Source organism: Oreochromis niloticus, linkage group LG11, assembly GCF_001858045.2.
Source record: "Oreochromis niloticus isolate F11D_XX linkage group LG11, O_niloticus_UMD_NMBU, whole genome shotgun sequence".
In the NCBI taxonomy this organism is placed as follows: Eukaryota; Metazoa; Chordata; class Actinopteri; order Cichliformes; family Cichlidae; genus Oreochromis; species Oreochromis niloticus.
Genome location: NC_031976.2, coordinates 16764600 through 16785001, shown reverse-complemented (window position 1 = coordinate 16785001; position 20402 = coordinate 16764600). Strand labels below are relative to the sequence as shown.

The following is a 20402-nucleotide window of genomic DNA, read 5'->3' as shown; positions in this document are numbered from 1 at the left end:
ATCAATTATTAAGTCATGTACTAACAGAGACTTGGAGGAGAGAGACCTAATATTTAATAATCCACATTTCACTGTTTTACTCTTTGGTTCAGATGCGGATACTGTATTGTTCTTTCTTTGTGATTTTTTATGTTTAAGTTGTTTATTGCTGGTTTTTAGTTTGTTTTTTGTCTTTTTGGGAGCTGACACAGTCTCAATGGAGATGGGTTTTTGGGGGGGTAGCAGGAGGAGAGAAGCTGCAGAGAGGCGTGTAAGACTGCAACTCTGCTTCCTGGTCCCAACTCTGGATAGTCATATTTTGGGGGGTTTAATAAATTGGTCCATATTTCTAGAAATGAGAGCTGCTCCATCCAAAGTGGGATGGATGCCGTCTCTCCTAACAAGACCAGGTTTCCTCCAGAAGGTTTGCCAATTATCTATGAAGCCCACATCGTTTCTGGGACACCACTCAGACAGCCAGCAATTTAAGGAGAACATGCGGCTAAACATGTCACTCCTGGTCTGATTGGGGAGGGGACCAGAGAAAACTACAGAGTCCGACATTGTTTTGGCAAAGTTACACACCGATTCAATATTGATTTTAGTGACCTCCGATTGGCGTAACCGGGTGTCATTACTGCCGACGTGAATTATGATCTTACTGTATTTACGTTTACCCTTAGCCAGCAGTTTTAAATTTCCTTCAATGTCGCCTGCTCTGGCCCCTGGAAGACAATTGACTATGGTTGCCGGTGTCTCTAGCTTCACATGTCTGAGAACAGAATCACCAATTACCAGAGTTTGACCCCCGGCGGGTGTGTCGCCGAGTGGGGAAAAACGGTTAGACACATGAACAGGTTGGTGGTGTACCTGGGGCTTCAGTTTAAGACTATGCTTCCTCCTCACCGTCACCCAGCCGCCCTCTTTCCCCAGCTGCTTGGGGTCTGCCGGGGAACAGCTAGCGGGGCCTACGCTATCTTCGGCTGCACCAGCTACAGGGGCCTGGCTAGCTACGGGTGAATGAAGGGTGCGAAGCCGAGTCTCCAATTCAGTAATCCTGGCCTCCAGAGCTGCAAATATGCTACATTTGTTACAGGTATCATTACTGCTAAAGGAGGCCGAGGAGTAACTAAACATCTGACACAATGAGCAGGAAAGTGCAGGAGGGACAGGTGAAGTAGCCATGGTGCTAACGAGTCGGCTACGAGCTAAGCTAAGCTAGCGAAACAGTAAAGACACAGTGAGTGAATACTTTGGCTACAAATTAGGTAGTGAGTACACAGAAAGGGTGATTCAGATGAAGCACGTTAAGATTATACTATGAAGAAGGGATGTATCAAAAGATTTAAATTAAATTGCTAAGCAGAAAAGCTACTCAGAAACACCACTGTGTTTGAGCAGGAACAGGAAGTGATACTCTACCACAAAGCGAGCGAACACCAAGTGACAGCGCCACAAAGATATCAATGTATGCTCTCCGTGTTTGCTGATATCAAACTGTGGTATGAGGACCACTGTGGGTTAATCTTTGTAGTGATACTCACTCCTTTTATTTTATTTAGACCTGGTTTAATTCTGGTATATTTGAATATTTGTATATAATCCCTGCAGCTGTCAGACTCTATAACAGGGGTCACCAGCCTTTCTTAAAACTGAGCGCTAGATAAAATTGTGAACAGTTTGGTTCATCTTTAGTTATATGGTTCTATCTAGCATATTCTATCTTGATATGCTATGTCTTATCACAGGTTAATTTTTCAAAAATATTAACAATGATTTGAATAATTGGTCTTCACTATGTTCCTATATACAGTGGTATGCAAAGGTTTGGGCAACCTTGTCATTATTTTCCTGTATAAATCGCTGGTTGTTACAATAAAAAATGTCAGTTACATATATCATATAGGAGACACACACATTGATATACACTAAATATTTATTTCATTTCTTTTTTTGTTGTGCCCAAATTTATGGACCTGCCTGATTTTGTTTAAACTATTGCACACTTTCTGTAAATCCAATAAACTTCATTTCACTTCTCAAATATCACTGTGTGTGTGTGTGTGTCTCCTATATGATATATTTAACTGACATTTTTTATTGAAACAACCAACGATTTATACAGGAAAATAATGACTATTAACAAGGTTGCCCAAACTTTTGCATACCACTGTATTAGTATATTTTATCATTAGTATAATATGAAATAAATTCTACGTGTGTAGTAGAACTGAGACATTAGTCATTACAAAAATTTATTTCAAATAATATTACAATTTACAAACAGAAAAACATTAAACATAAATATATAAAATATAACTATTTACAGAGAGACAGGAATAAAAAGGACCCAGCTTAAAGCGGAAGAGCCTCAGGGAGAAGGAGGAGAAAAACAAGAACATTGTTTCTGCCCTGGAGAGCCTGCTGCCTAATCAGAAAACTACTGATTGCTAGGGTCCAATGTTTCCAAATTTAACACAGCTGTGCTGTTTTCAAAAACGAATTTATAAATGTGAAATTTCACTAATACTCTCGTCTGAGGCGGCATGCTCTCCAGAGCAGGAACAAGGCTGAGGAGGAAATGCTCCATTGGAGACTGGCGTGGCCTCTTCAGAGACTCCAGGATGGCCAGCTCCACCGCCGATGGACCGTCCTGGGACCCGTCTCTCATCCGCCTCTGAGCTGTCCTCCTCTGTGGGCCTGTAAAACAGCACAAAACAACACAAAGTAATGAGAAGGCTGCTACTAGATTTTCATTTTCAACATTGAAAAAAAAACCCTGATGTAATCAGATTGGTTGTAGATATTTAGCAAAGGGAATCACAAGTGAATCCAACCGAGTAAAAAGCTATCAGTGCTTGCTGTACATACCTGTGGGTGCAGCAGCAGGAGAAGCAACAGGGGATAGCTCTGCTGCAGAATCAGTTGACTCTGTCAAGACAATATTAAATGTTAACAGGTTGAAAACAATAGTCATAGAGAAATGATATACAGTGGTCCCTCATTTATTGCAGCAGGGGTTGTCAGAATAACTAGCCCCTCGCCACACACTTTATATGTGACACACTAATGTGTGATCCCATTAGAAGTAGTACTTGTTAAGAATGAGAGATTTGTCACCGAAGTGAACTATGTGTAAGAGGTAGTTGCACTCCCCGGCCTCCGGGTGGCGCATTGCTCAGTGAGACAGAATAGCGAGGTCATAGGTCCTCCTCTCCAATATGGCAGAAGCGAGGCAAAGAGAAACTTCACCAGTCGTCTCTGTCTCATCATTTCCCTGTTTTGCAGGTTAGTAACCGGTAAAACTATATTAAAACGGTTGTAAAATATTGATAAGAAACACAGCTAAATGTGGGGGTATAAATCAGTGGGTAAACCCTGTTATTTGTTACGTTTATTTGTTAAGTAGAAGGACTGGAAAAATGCCGAAGCCTAGCCAGCCACGGGCGCCATTTTGGTTTCATTTTGCACTCATTTCAGGACGTTTAGCTGAATAAGCTCCCTGTTGTATCCTGATATTGTGAATATGAATGTTAATATGCTGTTGGCAGTGAGGAATGTCTGTTTACTGGTTTTAAAAAGTGATTTTGAGAATGTTAAAGCTAAAGCTAAGCCTGTCAGCATACGCATGCCTCTTTCATGTATTTGTGAGCTACTAAGCTAAATTGGTTTAAGACCAAGCACTGGTATGGTGGTTAAAACAATCAGAATACATAGGTATTTGGGTTAAAAGTTAAATAGAGGTAAAAATGTATTTGAACATGCATTTCATATTGTTTCGAATTGTCATTCAGAGAGAATAGCTGTGTAAATGATTCGAAGGTCACTACACGTGAAGTATTCTTGTTTCCCATGTAAAGATCGTGGTATTGCAGCTTGAACATACAGACGGTTTTCTGGTTATTTCTGTTGCATATGGGGAATGTTGGTGCTGCAAATTGAAAATACACGTGATTGTGTAAATAAATATGGCAGAAGCGAGGCAAAGAGAAACTTCACCAGTCGTCTCTGTCTCATCATTTCCCTGTTTTGCAGGAACATTTAATCTGTTTTACCGGCCCAAACTCTGGGTCGGTTACAGATACACTTTTTTTTCACACACACATGAACATTACTCACAGTTCTCACAAGTTGATTCTCAAAGTGCAAACTTTGTAGATTTCACAACTTAAAAGTATTATTATGCCACGTTTTGTCTTCATCTGCCTGCCACTTTTGTGCGCCTTTTTCCCTCCTGGTGCAGGTGTCTATTTCCGAATGAGGGTCATAGTTATGGGTGTTTTTGTGCTGTTTTTTCTATTGGACGTGATGGTTATCAAAACCAAACATGATAAATTTGGTAAGCGCAGGAGACACGACACGGAGGAGATTTGTCAATCAGGCTGCAGAATGCAATGCGCATTGTTGAAAGCTGTACGGTGCAATAAAAAACTGCGAAAAAGCGAGGCAGTGACGGATGAACAGCGGGACCACTGTGTGCTATTTATTAATAAACAATAACATATATTCCTATATGACAACATGCATAAAAGCAGAAAGGTATTTGTACATCAGTGGGAAAATAGCGGGGCAGTAGGCGGGCTTGCTAGCTTTTGTGCGGCTTCCCCAGGTCAGTCAAAAATTTCAAAAGAGAAATGAATGAACTTACCAGGTTGCCAGCTTCACATATCTTCCTCCAAGCTAGGTCCTTTTAAGTCCTGTCTCGGTACAGAAAGCAGCTGGTGGCGTACAGCTCCGGGTGGTTTGCTACGGCGTTGATTAGCCTTTCCTCCATATTGAATGAAGTATGAAGGGCTTTGGCTGGACCTGCCCCTTTGACCTACTAGGTCAGACTCACGTCACCAGGCTCCTGATTGGTTGTCGCGGCGCGAATTGACGCTGGAGTTCAGATTTTTCCAACTCGAGCGGTAGACGCGATACACGCGAATGCACAAAATGAAACACAAAAACTGACACGCATATTTTTTGCGACGCAAATCTGCTTCTGAATTTTCGTGGGACCCGCAATCACGCATCATCGCGCTTTTCCATTGACTTTACATGTAAACCTGATGCTCTGTTCGCGTCTATCGCGTTCGGTGTGAACACACCGTTAGTATCACAAAATAATGTAGTAACATCTGGACTGACGAGTTTACTTTCAGCATTTTAATTACTAGTTTAAAGGCTGTAGGTTGCAGCCATTGCTCTAACACTGTATAAATGTAACAGGCCTCAGTGCTGGTTCTAATAGTCTGAGCTGCTTCAAGCTTTATTTGTGAAGAGCACAGCAGTTTACAAAACACGTAGCTAGCTCGTACAGCTGCGACGTAAAATTTAAAAGCTAAAGCTAAGATGACAAATTTTCATAAGCTAAGATAAGGGTTAAAATAACGGGGCTACCTGCGGTGATGCTAGCGTTAGCCATGTTAGCACGTTACCTTCAACAGGTGGTCAGACTGCGAAAACAGGAACTCAGTCAGAAGTTGAGCTCTCCGTTTTGCTGCAGGGTCACTTCATTCTTCACATATCCCTGTCGAGCCGAGTGTAAATCCCGAGGCTGAACGGCCTTTGTACAAGCACACACGCTTCTTAGCACGGCGAAGCTATGAGCTAGAAAAATCCAGGCTGGCAGACAGCCTGTGTCTGACCAACCAATCAGAGAGCTCCTTACATCCCACGGTGTGGCTAATTTGAATAGACAATAGTCGTGTCCAAATTCATGGGCTGCATCCTCCTGAGGACCCAGCCTTCGCGGTCTACGTGGGCCGGGTCCTCAGAAGGTCAGGTAGGCCGGAAGTAAACGGCTGTGAAATTGGACGGTCTAGCCTTCTGATTAGCGTCACCGCTGTCTCGGTGGAGTTTATTAAACTCGGCCGTCTGCTCCTTGCTATCTAAAATATAACAGGACACTGGCGTAAATTCTCGACCATCTCACACTTCGGTTTAATCAGTTTTCTGTTTGACGTTTATTCAGCTGTGTGAAAACCAAGGAGGAACCGACCCGGGGGATTAATAAAGTTTTATTTTATCTAATCTAATCTAATAACTTTAATCTCAGCCAAACCGATTTACTCACGAACAAATAAAACACTGAAAAAAGTCAAATTTTTAGGTTGTCTAAGTGACTTATATATTACGTTTAACCTGAGTAGCGAAAGTCCACGGTGATCTGAAAATTATGTGCCGGGAGTTGTGCCGTTCTCGGCGGCTCTAGTGACCCTCGAGCTCTCGGCTAGCTATCGAGCTGGTGGGTAACAGACATCTCCGAAAACGTCGAAGCACTTTTGCAAATATGCGATATCTTAATAAACCGAGCAGATATTTGAAGTTTACACACCCACATTCTCGCCTGAAAATATGTTAAAAGTTTATTTTGTGACCCAAAAAGATTAACCCTCTCAGGCTCAAATTAAGTTTTAGTTGCTAATGCACAACCAAGTCCTGCAGTGTTACTTCTGAGTAAAAAAAACTCATAAAATATGTATGTGGGGTAATCAGGTTGTTAGTGTTTTAACTGTTGCAAATCTGCAACGCCTGCCTTGAGAGGGTTAATAAGAGTAATTTTAAAACTTAGTAGCGGCCGCCATTGCCGGAAACTGGAGTTTGGCTGGGCCGCTCTATGAATTCTGGGATATGGTGGGCCACGAAGGACACACCCGACCCATCCTTCAAATTCGGGGAAAAGGAGGACGCATTTGTCGGCTGCATTCAGAGGAGTCTACGAATTTGGACAGCCTTCGTCGCGTCACTGTGACGTAATCAGTCTACAAATGCGTCCTCAGGAGGATGCAGCCCATGAATTTGGTCATGACCTATGTGCACCTTAGCATATGCTACTTGCAGGGGAAACTCCTTTAGGGCGCTTAGTTTCCGGTGTGATATTCGCGTCTTGTTTACGGTCGGGTTTTCCAAAAAAAAAGTCAACCAAATGGATGAATCAAGCGGCGATTTATATTTCTCAAGATGTCTTGGGCATTTACCTAATATATCTGTAGATGATGTTCATTGACTTGTCGCACCTCAGAGCAAAAGAGAGGAAGGACTGAAATTTCTCAGTATTTGTATATAGAGTTCCCTCGTTTATCGCGGGTGTTATGTTCTAAAAATAACCAGCAATAGGTGAAATCTGCGAAGTAGCCAGCTTTATTATTTACAGTTGTTTTAGATGTTTTAAGGCTGTAAAACCCCTCACTGCACACTTTATACACTTTGCTCAGACAGGCATGAACTGTTTCATACTTTTCTCTCTTGTTTAAACACTGTCAAAGTTCAAACCTTCGTAACAAAACAAAACAAAAAAAAGTCCATTATAGAATGAAACCAAAGATCAAAACCTGTTTTCAGTCCTAAACATTTATTTGAGAAATAAACATACAGTATATTTGTTTTTCTATAAATAATAATGACAGATTTTAGAACTAATTAATTTAACTTTAAGCTTAATTGCACCTTATAATCCGGTGCACAGTATGGTTAAAATTTTTTTAAAAGATACGGTAACTTCTACCTTCCTTTAGCATGTCCAGAAGTCCAACTTTTTGTGCGATGGTTAGCATTTTCCTCTGCCTTTTGGGTGCTACTGCAGGTGCCTTTGACGGTGCAAAATGTTTCGTCGACGTTGTGTTTGTTGGGGAGAAAACTTATAAACATACAGTGCAGCACTTCAGAGTCACACTGCTAGCGATCGATGTAGCAATTCTGTACTGTACAGGAGAGCACGGCACGGAGGAGATTGACAATGATCTAGCCGATCGGGACGCAGAACACAATGGGCTTTAAAAAACAAAAACAAAAAAAGCATGCAAAAGTGCACTAAAAGAATCCGTGAAACAGCAAGGCTGCAAAAGGTGAACTGCATTATAGCGAGGGACCACTGTAATTGTGAAGATAAGTCACAACATACCCTTCGTGAATACTAACATATAGAGACCCTTACCCGCAATCATTCATGTATTTTTTTTATATCATGTTCTGCCTTTTATAACTTGAACTGAATATTACGGTTGTAAACTGCCCTGCTGACGCTGTGATTTTGTTTGTGACTGTTGCGAGTCGCGCTGAACCGAGTAAGTGGAAAAAAGGGTGTTTTTTTCCGGATATCGATATTTTTGACACTGGTTAGCAGTTTACATTACATAGCTGCAGAAAAACTAGCTAATCACTAGCAACTGCCACAACTAGCTAAACGTAAGCTAAAGTGGCAGTGTTTTGTTGTTGACGCTGTCACCGGTACGAGATTTCGGAATGGCACCACTTACCTCAACATCCAGTTGTGAAAGCTGCGTCAACCTGAGCCAAAAAGTGATCGAGCTGGAACAAAGGATATCCACGCTATACCAAATCCAGGGGGCTGAACGCGATCTTGACACGATCCTCCTTGGCAAAGCTCAAACCACCGCTACTAGCGCTGAGCTAGCCGACACAGTGCACCACCCAGCTGTTGTGTCCCAAAATCCCGCCAACAGTCAACCCAGGCTCCAAACTTGTGTCGCTGGTGTTTCTGCCACGGACGAGAACTGCTGGTTTCAACTAGGGGCCAGACCCAAGGTTCTGGTCAGCTCCACTCCACTCCAACCAGCGCCATGGACCATGGTTGGGACGCGCGGTGGCTGCAGAGGGGCCAGGAGGATCCGTCTCTCGCACCCTCACCCCTCCGGTGCGGTAGTGCTGGAGAATAAATTCAGTATCCTGGATCCTGTGGACTTTCCTCCTCTGGCCGCTAGCCCTCGCCACCCCGCTGTGTCGCTGAAGTCTGCACCATCTCCACCACTACGTCCCCGGAGCCGTGGCGGGCAGCCCAGCGCTGTGGCGCAAACTCGCCGTGGAGAACTGTTCTTCACCCCGGCTCCTCGGAGAAGAGGACCCACGGCGCGGCTACCTGGGAGTCACTCACGCGGTCCGGCTGGTGCATCCCCATTTGAACACCCCCGGTGCCGTGGCGCAGGCGTCTCAGATGGCCAGCAGTCCCCGGTGGCATCTCCTCTCTCCACGCTGGTCCTCGGGGATTCCATCATCAGGAACGTGCGGATGAGGGGGGCGCTCACGCTGTCGTTCCCGGGAGCCACCGTTGTCGACATAGTGGACAGAATTCCCAACATCCTGGCGTCCCACCCACAGGCCAACCGGCTCATCATCCACATCGGCACCAATGACATTCCCAAACAGCAATCTGAGCTGCTGAAGCTGGACTTCCTCCAACTCTTCAGCCTCCTGGGTCAGTTGCAGGTGAGTGCTTTTATCTCCGGGCCCACCCCCACCTGCGGCAGAGGGATAGGCCGTTTCAGCCGGCTGCTCAGCCTTAACACCTGGCTTTCCTCCGCCTGTGTCTCCCACGGTGTGGGTTTTATTAACAATTTTGATGCCTTCTGGGAGAGGAGACATCTTTTTGGTGCAGACGGACTCCACCTCAACGCCTGGGGACGCCGTTTGCTGTCCGCCAATTTGGTATTTGGCGTACAGCACTCCCGCACACGGCCCTGTCATTACCCCAAACCGACACTACCCGCTGATCTGTCCGCCACTGACTGATGTCCCCCTGGTCCCAGCTCCTACATTTGTTCCACTTTTAACAGTAATACACAAAACTCTGGACTCGGACCTCTCTCTCCCACAGTCAACACAATACCCGTCATAATCACAAACAGAGAGCAACACAATTATCATAAATCCAGTAACTCCAAAAACATTAATAACCTCAGGCCTCTTCAAAAATGTCAGCATTCATTGAACTCTACTGTCAAAAATCCACCAGTCTCAATTAGTATGGCACTTTTAAATGTCCGCTCTCTGTTGAATAAGTCTTTTATTATTAATGATTTAATTTTAGATAATAAACTTGATTGTTTATTTTTAACTGAAACATGGCTGGGTTCGGATGCACCAGTTGTTCTCACTGAGGCCTCCCCACCAAATTTTAATTTCTCTTTTTCTATTAGAAGTGGTAAGAGAGGTGGTGGGACTGCATCTTTAACCAACAACACACTCACCACCAAACAAATTTTATTTGATCATTTTACCACTTTTGAATTCCACGCTATTGTTTTTAGCAGCCCTCCAGTTTTATCTGTTACAATTTATAGACCACCTAAAGACAGTGCTGCTTTTATCAAGGAATTCTCAGAATTTTTAACAAACATACATTCAAAGTATAATATGATAATTTTAACCGGTGATTTTAACCTGCACATAGATAATCCTTCTGACCCTACATCAAAAGAATTCTTAAACATTCTTCACTGTATGGATTTTACCCAGCACGTCACGCAGCCGACTCACAACAGAGGACACACTCTGGACCTGGTCATCACCCATGGGCTGTCCACCAGTGTGTCCTCTGTTGTTGACTTGGCCGTCTCTGACCACTACTGTGTGTTTTTTAACATCACCGGTTTTATTCAGCGGGAGACCTCGGTGCGAACTGTGAGGAGGCGCTATCTAACCTCTGAAGTGGCTGCAAATTTTACCAGGGTTTTAGACGAATGCCCCCCTGTGATTCTACCCGCACCCTGTGATTTTATTTTTAATCATTTTAACCTCAAACTGAAGAAAAGCCTTGACTCCGTTGCTCCACTCACCACCAAAAAGATTAACGTAAAACGTGTATCACCCTGGAGAAACGAAGAAGTCAAAAAACTCAAAAGAAATTGCAGGGCAGCAGAAAGGAGATGGAGGAAAAATAAAAATGCAATCAACCATCAAATACTTTGCGAGCAACTAAAAATTTACAATAATACACTAAGGAATTCAAGAAACTCATACTTCGCCAAAATAATCAGTAATAACAAAAATAATCCGAAGGTCCTCTTCTCCACCATAGATCATTTATTTAACCCTGATTTTAACAGCTCCCAAAGAACCCCCACAGACTCACTCTGTGAGCAGTTTGCAGACCACTTCAGGGCAAAAATCAGCGCCATCAGATGTGATATTTTATCTTCTCGTGTTATGATTTTAAACACATCTGAGGGCTCGATTGTACCTGAGGAGACACTGGACAGCTTTGTCCTGGTTAATGCTGAGAACCTTAAGAAAGTTTTCTCCACAGTGAGACCCACCACATGTCTTTTAGATCCAATCCCCTCTTCACTTTTTAAAACACTTTATGGATTTTTTGAAGCTGAGCTTTTATACATGATGAATTGCTCTCTTCAGTTGGGTGTCTTCCCTGCTGCCTTTAAAACGGCGGTGGTGAGGCCCCTTCTGAAGAAGAGCAATTTGGATTGTAATGATTTTAATAACTACAGACCTGTATCCAACTTACCATTTTTAAGTAAAATTTTAGAAAAACGTGTTTTTACTCAGATTAATGATTTTCTGAATGATAAACAGATCCTAGAAATATTTCAGTCTGGATTTCGGGTGAACCACAGCACAGAGACTGCTCTCCTAAAGGTTTTAAATGATATTAGATGTAACTGGGACTCCCAAAAGCTCTCAGTCCTGGTGCTACTGGATCTAAGCGCAGCCTTTGATACAGTAGACCACGCGATACTTTTAAACAGACTGAAACACATGGTGGGCCTCTCTGGTGCTGTACACAACTGGTTCACTTCCTATCTCTCAGACAGAACTTTTATGGTGTGTATGGATACATGCTCCTCTAAGATCCATAAAATGACATGTGGTGTGCCTCAAGGGTCGGTTTTAGGCCCTGTACTTTTTAATTTGTATATGCTCCCTCTTGGCGGCGTCATCAGGAGGCATGGAGTGAACTTCCACAGTTACGCTGATGATACTCAGCTGTATATCTCCGTGTCTCCTGACGACACCAGACCAATGGATGCCCTTTTTAACTGTATTCTAGATATAAAATCTTGGATGGCAGAAAACTTTTTACAGCTTAACCAGGACAAAACTGAAGTTTTAATCATCGGTCCTGAGGCTCAGAGAGAGAAACTCTTGTCTAAATTACAGGCATTTTCACTATGCCCTTCACTACAAGTGAAAAACCTGGGTGTTATTCTTGACTCTGAGCTTGGTTTTATCCCACATATTAAACACGTAACCAAAATTGGATTTTATCATCTAAAAAATATAGCCAGAGTCCGCCCTATTCTCTCTCGGGCCAACACGGAGATGCTGATGCATGCTTTTATTACCAGTCGCATTGATTACTGTAATGCCCTGCTCTCTGGTCTCCCCAAAAAGAATATTTCACCTTTGCAACTTTTGCAAAACTCTGCAGCTCGTGTGCTGACGAAGACCAGAGGGCGGGCCCACATTACACCGGTTTTACAATCGCTGCATTGGCTCCCCGTGTGTTTCAGGATCGATTTTAAAGTTCTTTTATTGGTTTTTAAATGTCTTAATGGTCTTGGGCCTTCTTATCTTTCAGATCTGCTTTTACCATATGAACCCTCGCGGACCCTGAGGTCCTCTGGTACTGGCCTTTTGATTGTCCCTAAAGTCAGGATACATACTCACGGAGAGGCAGCTTTTCAGTGGTTCGGTCCTCGACTGTGGAACAGCCTGCCGGAGGAGCTCAGGGCCGCAGAGAACGTTCATGTTTTTAAAAACAGGCTCAAGACCCACCTTTTTAATTTAGCTTTTAACTAACGTTTATTTATTTTATGCTTATTTATTCTATCCTGTTATTCTATTTATATTAATTTAGTTTTGTCTAATATTTATTGATTGTATTCTTATTCATTTTTTATCTTCTTACTCTGTTTATACTTATATTTATATTGTATCCCACTCTTATTTATTTTATCTTTTTATTCTGTTTATATTCTTATTAGGTCATATCTCCAGTGTTTCCTCGGAGGGGGCTCTCTGCACCGGGGCTGTGATCGACCGTGGCTGCTGGGGCTCTGTGGATCCTCTCAGCCTGGCTGGGGGGCTTCTTTGCCTCCCTCCTGCTGCGTGCCCAGCCTGGAGGCTGCGGTCTGTGACCGGCTCCCGGTGCAGACAGCTCCCTGTGATAGTGTTTCCTCACTTGGCTAATGCGTACCCAGCCCAATTTTACTCTTTAAGTGTGTGTGTGTGGGGGGGGGGGGGGGGGGAGAGAATGTGTGTGTGTGGGGGGGGAGGAATGTGTGTATCCATGACCTTTCTGTTAATGAGAGTGTGGGGAATGAGTGGGAAGGTGGGGTGGGGTGGGCTGCTTTTAACCATGTAAAGCACTTTGTGCTACAGTTTTTTTTTTTTTGTATGAAAAGTGCTTTATAAATAAAGATTGATTGATTGATTGATTGATTGATTGAGCTCCCTCTAGTGGCTGCTTTGTAATATGGGTTTGGTTACTTTGGGAAGGGAAAAAATGAGAACGTGAAGAAGAAATCAAAGATGGCGGAAAGTGATGCCGTAATGTTATCGTTCTAAGCTGATACGGACCTTAAAATGTTGTTGCCTTGGACAAGATATGTCTGTAAGTATGAGTGTCGATAAAATAATTATTATCTTTTGTTTTGTAAAAATGGTACGATAATTTGTACATTTGAAAGTTTCATCTTGTTAGCTTGCAGTAAGAGTGTAACAAGCTAGTTTATAATGTTAGTTAGCTAATACAATATTTTGTACTTTCAGTTTTACGATGGTCAAAGAGAAGGCAATGGTCAGAGGCCATTCTTCAATAAATCAGCACAAAAAGGAAAATAAGTCTGGTTATTGGAGCATCGTTATCTCGCTGTCTAGCTGGTGAAACTAAGAGACTCAGGGCGAGGACAGCATATATCATGTGGCTTTTTTTTCACGGTTTGTTGACATGCTGTATAGGTGTGTACTGACATCGACTTAACAGGGAAACATCTGGCTTTGACTATTGTTCACATGTAGTTTGAATGTGGGACATTTGCCTGTTTAAATCATAAGAACTGTCACTATACAGAGATGTGCTTCTGAATGTGGACGATGTGTCTTCTGCATGCAGTAATGCAGTTCTGCTTGTGCTGAGTGATGTAAACAAACAATCGATCTACGCTCTTCAAACATCAAAATTGATCATTTGATTTTTTTATGACCAGTGTTGGTCAAGTTACTTGAAAAAAGTAATCACTAACTAATTACTGATTACTTGCCTGTCAGGAGTTTTCCTGTATTGCAACCCAGGTCGGAATAAAAAGGCTCAGACAGGTTTACGTGTACACGGTCGAGACCCAGGGAGAGACTCGCACCGCTGCAGTAAAAAGGAAGAGTCTTTATTCAGAGAGCACATACAGGAAGAGAGAAAATAGAACTGCAGGCTTCCTGTGTAACTTCCCCATTTAGGAGTCTGCACAGAGTTGCAGAGTTTAAGCTGAATACTGAAAAGAGCAAACACATTTAGATAATGAAACATAACATAATAAAAATCCCCAAATCCTAAGAAATCTCTTAACATTGCCCAAAAAAGTAATCCCGTTACTTTACTGATTACTTATTTTCAAAAGTAATTAATTACTTAGTTACTTTTTAAAAACACGATTTACAACCTGAATAGGTGATAAAGCGATAGATCTTTCAGCCCAATTCTACTTTTTCTGCCTAATCCATCATAAAAAATGTAATCAAATGGAAAAGTCTCTTTTTAAAACTTGTTTTATTAGTTTTAATCTTAACTTTATGCATCAAGCAAAAATTAAATTATATGCAACATTCTCTGACTGGAAGAAATTTGTTTAACATTTAAACCTATTTTCTGCACATTCCAGCAGATAAAATAAAATAGGTTTTTGTGTTTAAACTCAGTCTTTCAAACAGATGCAAGTAAAACACAGCAGAAAATAAATAAAATCAAAGACTCAGCGGTCCTGTTGCTCTATTTTCACCTGTATAGCAGGCGGATGTTTGCCCTGGTGCAGGTGTGCCGCAGCGGTTAGTGGAAGAATCCACGAGTTTGTCTGTGAATTTCCCATTCCGTGGTAGCATAGTCGGTGCTTGCTCGGAAGTTAAGGGTTTTTTTCGCTGTAAAAAGTTTTCTTCCCACGCAGTGAACAGCGGACGCTAATGTTTTTATCACTTTTTACGGAATCAAACTCAAAGTAAGGTCAGTACTTCCACGCTTTAAACGGTGCATGCTCATACTCTCTCCCGCACTCGATATATTATCCATTGTTGATCTGCACACAGCTGTTGCCACGAACGTCGCACTCGCTTACGTCATTGTCATGAGACACTCTGGCAAAAAAAATCGCAGTTTTAGTAACGCAGTAACGCAGCGTGCTTACGGGAAAGTAAAAATCAGTTTATTAAATTGGAATTCAAAAATGAATTCATTATTTAAGCACAGAATTCTTTATTTCGATGCGCGTGGTCCTCCATAGATTTGCTCAAGCACGCAATCTGCACAGATCGCAGGAATCACTGGAGCAGAAATCAGCTGCTGCCAGGGTGACCTCTGCAACAGTGCCATCAGTACAACTGCTGGCCTTCTGCTCTTTGTCACACCGCTGATCTCTCTGGTCTTGTTCTCTTAGCTGATGGAAACAACATCCATCTCTGTTTCCTTTAAGTCTCGAAATCATTTTGCACGCACATTTAAAAGTTATTGTAAGGAGTCAGTGAGATATTTTCCTAAATTAATAGAAAAGTAAAATACAAATATGGTGGATTTTGACAAATATGTGTAAACAGAATAGCACAGAGTTTGTGAAGGAGTGCTTACAGTGCAAAGTGAACTCATTATTCTTGTCTTCCAAACTGTCACCCACTAACTGCCTTTCAAGTTTGCGTGACTGACACACAACCAGATGATGATGTAGAGTCAAAAGTGTAAATACACTCATTGTGGGCATTAATGGTCCAGCTAGGTTTGGGTGGTTTGCATTTTGTTTGAGTTTGTATTTACTCTGATAATCTAATATAAACTAATATAAGATTTGTTTGATGGTTCTGACATAAACACACATATAAATACATTCTTAAAATGTATGTGTATCTGATAGTCAATATTAGGGGTTATCAAATTAATACGACATATAAAGAAAATATGGCTGAACTAATCTACACTTGCCTAACTTTTATCATAGATATTAGCTTGTTAGCTTAAATGTTACTCACTGTTTTTAAAGGTTAATGTTGGAAGTGGGTAGAAATTAGATGTTATATTTCTCCATCTAATGGACAAATACTTTTATAGTAGGCAGTTTAGACATAGACTTTATTAACCCCACACTGGGGAAATTCACATGTGACAGCACCACATGTGTCAGGAAGAAAAGTGAATTAAAGATATCTTAGAAAAATTTAAAAAAAAAAATAAGGAAGTGCACAAATAAAAAGCCACAAAAAAACTATAAAGAGTAATTTGTACTATATACAAATGTACATGCTTGTAAAATATACGTGTGTGTTTTAGAAGGTATCTATTGTGTGTATGTGTGTATTGTTACATGGCCAGTCACGCTTGTTTCCATCATGGTCCGGGTGAGTTGGCTGTTTTTTCCATGTTCTCACCCCTGAGCAGAGCCTCATCCCTGCCCCTGTTTGCTCACCTTTCAGTGACCCAGGGCTAAAAACAGGCAGTATTTAGGACCCGTGTCCTTATCTATTTCTCAATATTTTGTCAGCTAACCTGTATTGGTAACAGGCCACCTTTGCGCCTTGCAATTTATGTCTATGATTAACTTACTTCATTCTCCTTGTGGTCACAGTAGTTCCTCAGTTCAGAACTGCCACTGTCTCCCCAGCCTTCTCCTTGCTGCGCCTCCTCTAATATCTCTCTCCCTCTGTTCACAGTGCCGCCTGTTTGAGACCTCCACGCTCAGTAGTTTCTCCCGTGTGCCCTTGCTTAAACTTCCACGCCATGCAACCTCTCCTTATGCCAATGTTTAATTTGACATTTTTGCAGTAAAGCTTGTGTGAGAACAGTAACCTTGGCACCCATGATTGAATCTGCGTGTGGGTCCACATCCATGCTTTAGCCTCCGGGCCCCATTGTTACACACTGTAAAATGTAATATTGTGTTTAATTAAAAATATTAAATAGGCTGAACTCAATTTTTATCAATTTGTTATTAGAACTCAATTTAAATAAGTTACCAGTACTTTTTATGCAAAAATGCTGATAAACTCAATTTGAGTTGTCTTAACTTAGAAAAACTAAGTAAGCTGGAAGTTTTCCTTCTCAGGGCGGAAGGATGAAAGATGCGTTTTGAAAATGCCACGTGACTACCGTCCTCCTCCCTCTCGGATCAGTCCGCATGTTCACGGTGCATTTTTTATGGAATATGTTGAGCAAACCTGGAGAAGCGTCAGCTCAAGACATTAATGTCATTGCTGTGGATTTTTACCTGATACACTGACTTGGTGAGTAAATGTTTACTCTTATTCAAACTGATTTTGTGTCTTCTCTTAGTTTAGCACCAGGTTTATAATCTTGCTAGCTAGTTAGCGTTAGCCTAGCGTTGCTGCTGCCGCTGGGCTCATGTTACTTAAAAATTAACACCACAGCGTTAAAAACCTTACATAAAACTATGTCGGTGAGATTTTCTGTTGATTGTTTGAAATAAATAAGTGAGATAAGAGCCCAGACAAAATTCTTCGGGAGGTGCAGCCGTTAGGGGTAGGGTGGGGTGTGGGGGGTATTTTCAGTCCATAGCCACAACTAACTAACTATATATATATCTATATATATAGATATATATATATAGATATATATATATATAGATAAAAAAACAATTTATGTCTGTTCTTAAAGAAAATGATTTGCAGCCTAAACATATTTTAGCAATAGAATGAAACGACTTTTAAAGAATATTCTGTCAAATATACGATACAAAAATCAGCAATTTAACAACACTAAAACTTCAGCTGTCAAAAGAAGCATCTATCTATCTCTATATATGTGTGTGTGTGTATATATATATATATATATATATATATATATATCCACACCATATAAAGAAATTAAAAGTGTAAGCAGGGTTGGTGCAGAAATATATAATATTTGGAATTTTTGTTTCTGTTTTTTATTATGTCACCATTATTTTGAAAAATCTTAAGACATTTTTGGGATTTTGTTTAAGTTTATCCCTCTGTTTCCTGTCTTAACTTTCTTTGTTTTTACAGGTTTCACTATGCAACTCGTTTCTGAGATGGTGTGAAAAAGTCCTCTGCCCTCTCTGAATACAGTCGTCTGCTCTGCTGACACACGTGTTGAACTGCTCTTATGTACAGTTTTATTTCACTGATCAGATAAGTTCAATTTACTGATAGTTCACCTGGTTAAATCAATTTTGTGTGGTTGGTGACTCATTTCTCATGAATCACAGTCAGTTTTGTTTTTCATTCAGTGCAAGAAATGAAGCTGTCCTTAAGAACTACCACACAGAGTGATTACATGGTTAAAACATTTGAAACAGTCACTGATCATCAAAAAAAAAAAAAACAATTTACATCTGTTTTTAAAGAAAATTATTTGCAGCCTAAAGATATTTCAGCAATAGAATGAAACAACTTTACAGAATATTCCATCAAAGATATGATACAAAAATCAGCAATTTAATAACACTAAAACTTCAGCTGTGAAAGAAGCATCTATCTATCTATCTATCTATATATGTATATATATGTATATAACCCTAACCCTAACAAATAAACAAAATAACAGGTTTTCAAACTAGTTTTAACAGATCCTTGATGTAAATATGTAAAAGAAAATGTGTATGTTACTGCTCTGTGTCCTGTTTACTGTTTGTTTGTATATGTGTTTTTCTTGCTGGTGTTACAACCAAATTTCCCCTTGTGAGACAATTAAAGGATTTATCTGTTCTATTCTATTCGACATATACATATATATATATATATATGCAAATTTATTTCTTCTTTTTTTCAGTTAGAACATTTATTTACAAATTGAACAAAGAAGGACATCCTCCAAAGATCATTGTTACAAAAGCCCAGTCCTGATAGAGAATTAAGCAGTTCAAAAACTTTACCATTCACTTAAGAAACTTAATGTAGGAAATTTAAATTCTTTTTCAAATGCTTGATTTTGATAGTCAGGTTCCTTCACTGTCAAAGGAAGAGTTAAGGAGTGGTCAGAGAGAGGAGACCACTCCCCCAAATAAGAATTACTTATAACCTGAACAGAAACTAAACAGAAATTCACTTCTATCTGACCATCACACAATGCAGATCCTTGTGTTGATCCTTGGGATCGTGGTGCTCCATAGAGGCAAGTTTTTCTTCAGTTATCTGTTCTTTAACATTTTTTAAAAAGTTCTGTAATATTCAATGAAACGTTCTCTTTTTTAATGCTTCTAAAACATGTTTTAGTACAACCCAGTAAAGGTTTGTCTACGGTCGTTTTAGCGAATGTTTCAGAATTTGTCCATGCATTGGAAGCAAGAAACATGGACAAATATTGTTTTCCTGTTTCTCTTTATTCTTTTTTATTCTAGTTGCTTCCGTACGTTTTTCGCCGTGGAACTAGTCCCACAGTTTTTATCCAATTTTCGCCATTCAGACTTAAAAAAATTCTGCACTTTCTGCTAATGATGGCTATGACTTTTGGTGCTCATATCTTCTATACTGTTTGAGATATTGAATTTTTTTTGCAATATTTTTGCCCATTGAAATGAATGGAACACATTATCAATGTGGTCACTTATTTCTGCTCGCCAGGCTGAGCTGTGTTTTTGCTCAGTGAGATGAGCAGCCGTTCTCAGACTGGGAGGCCCAGGTTCAAATCCCGCTTATGGCAACAATTTTTTCAGTTCACAGTTAAACTTTTTTAACTCTTTTCAACACAAATTTCAGCTTTTTCACCGCTTTTCAGCAGAATTTTAAGTTTTTTCACACCTTTTCAGCACAAGTCCCAGCTTTTTCAGCTGTTTTCAGCAGAAATTCTGCTGATTCACCTCTTTTCTGCAGAATTATCTGCTTCTTTACCTCTTTTCAGCTGAAATTCTGCTGATTCACCTCTTTTCTGTAGAATTTTCAGCCTTTTCACCTCTTATAAGCACAATTCGCAGCAGCTTCTGCTCATTTCAGCAGAAATTCTGCTGATTCACCTGTTTTCTGCAAATTTTTCAGCTTTTTCACTTCTCTGCACAAAGCTCAGCAGCTTCTGCTCATTTAGCAGACTTGTCATTTTCTCAATCTCTCTTTTGGTGAGAGATAGTTTGGCTCAGTGAGATGAGTTGTGGCCTTGAGACCGGGACGGCCAGGTTCGAATCCTGGTCATGGCGACATATTTTTTTTTTTTCACCTCTTTTCAGTACATGTCTCAGCTTCTTTATCCCCTTTCAGTAGAATTTTTTGCTTTTCACCACTTTTCAGCAAAAATTTATGCTTCTACTCCTATTTTCAGCAGAATTTTCCGTTTCCTCAATGCCATACAATTTTTGCACTTTATCATGTTTTTCAGTTATTTTCAGCAGACAGCTTCAGCGTTACAGCATCCACACAGCATTTTCGCAGGAAATGCAACTTTTTCTAGTTATCTTTATCTTTGTTTTATCAGCCTGTGCTTTGAAATGTTTCAAATGCCGACTGGGACCATCTGGAAGCTGCACTGA

General features: G+C 40.8%; 2 protein-coding genes and 1 long non-coding RNA gene across 3 annotated transcripts; 2 read left to right on the top strand and 1 right to left on the bottom strand.

Annotated features, from left to right (window-relative positions):
• Positions 1-312: 312 nt before the first annotated feature.
• LOC109200032 (uncharacterized) lies at positions 313-1137 on the bottom strand (the record flags this gene model as incomplete). Its single annotated transcript, XM_019355405.2, has 1 exon — positions 313-1137. A coding segment is annotated over one exon (825 nt), but the record flags the coding sequence as incomplete, so codon positions are not given.
• Positions 1138-8205: 7068 nt separating this feature from the next.
• LOC112848236 (uncharacterized) lies at positions 8206-10457 on the top strand. Its single transcript, XM_025911621.1, has 2 exons — positions 8206-9186; positions 9406-10457. The coding sequence occupies exons 1-2, from the start codon at positions 8206-8208 to the stop codon at positions 9487-9489; spliced, it is 1065 nt and encodes a 354-aa protein (XP_025767406.1). The 3' UTR covers positions 9490-10457.
• A 2715-nt stretch (positions 10458-13172) lies between these two features.
• On the top strand, positions 13173-13634 carry LOC112848156 (uncharacterized). The gene is made up of 2 exons (XR_003222107.1): positions 13173-13330; positions 13489-13634. It is a non-coding gene; the product is annotated as an uncharacterized LOC112848156 (long non-coding RNA).
• Positions 13635-20402: the final 6768 nt, after the last annotated feature.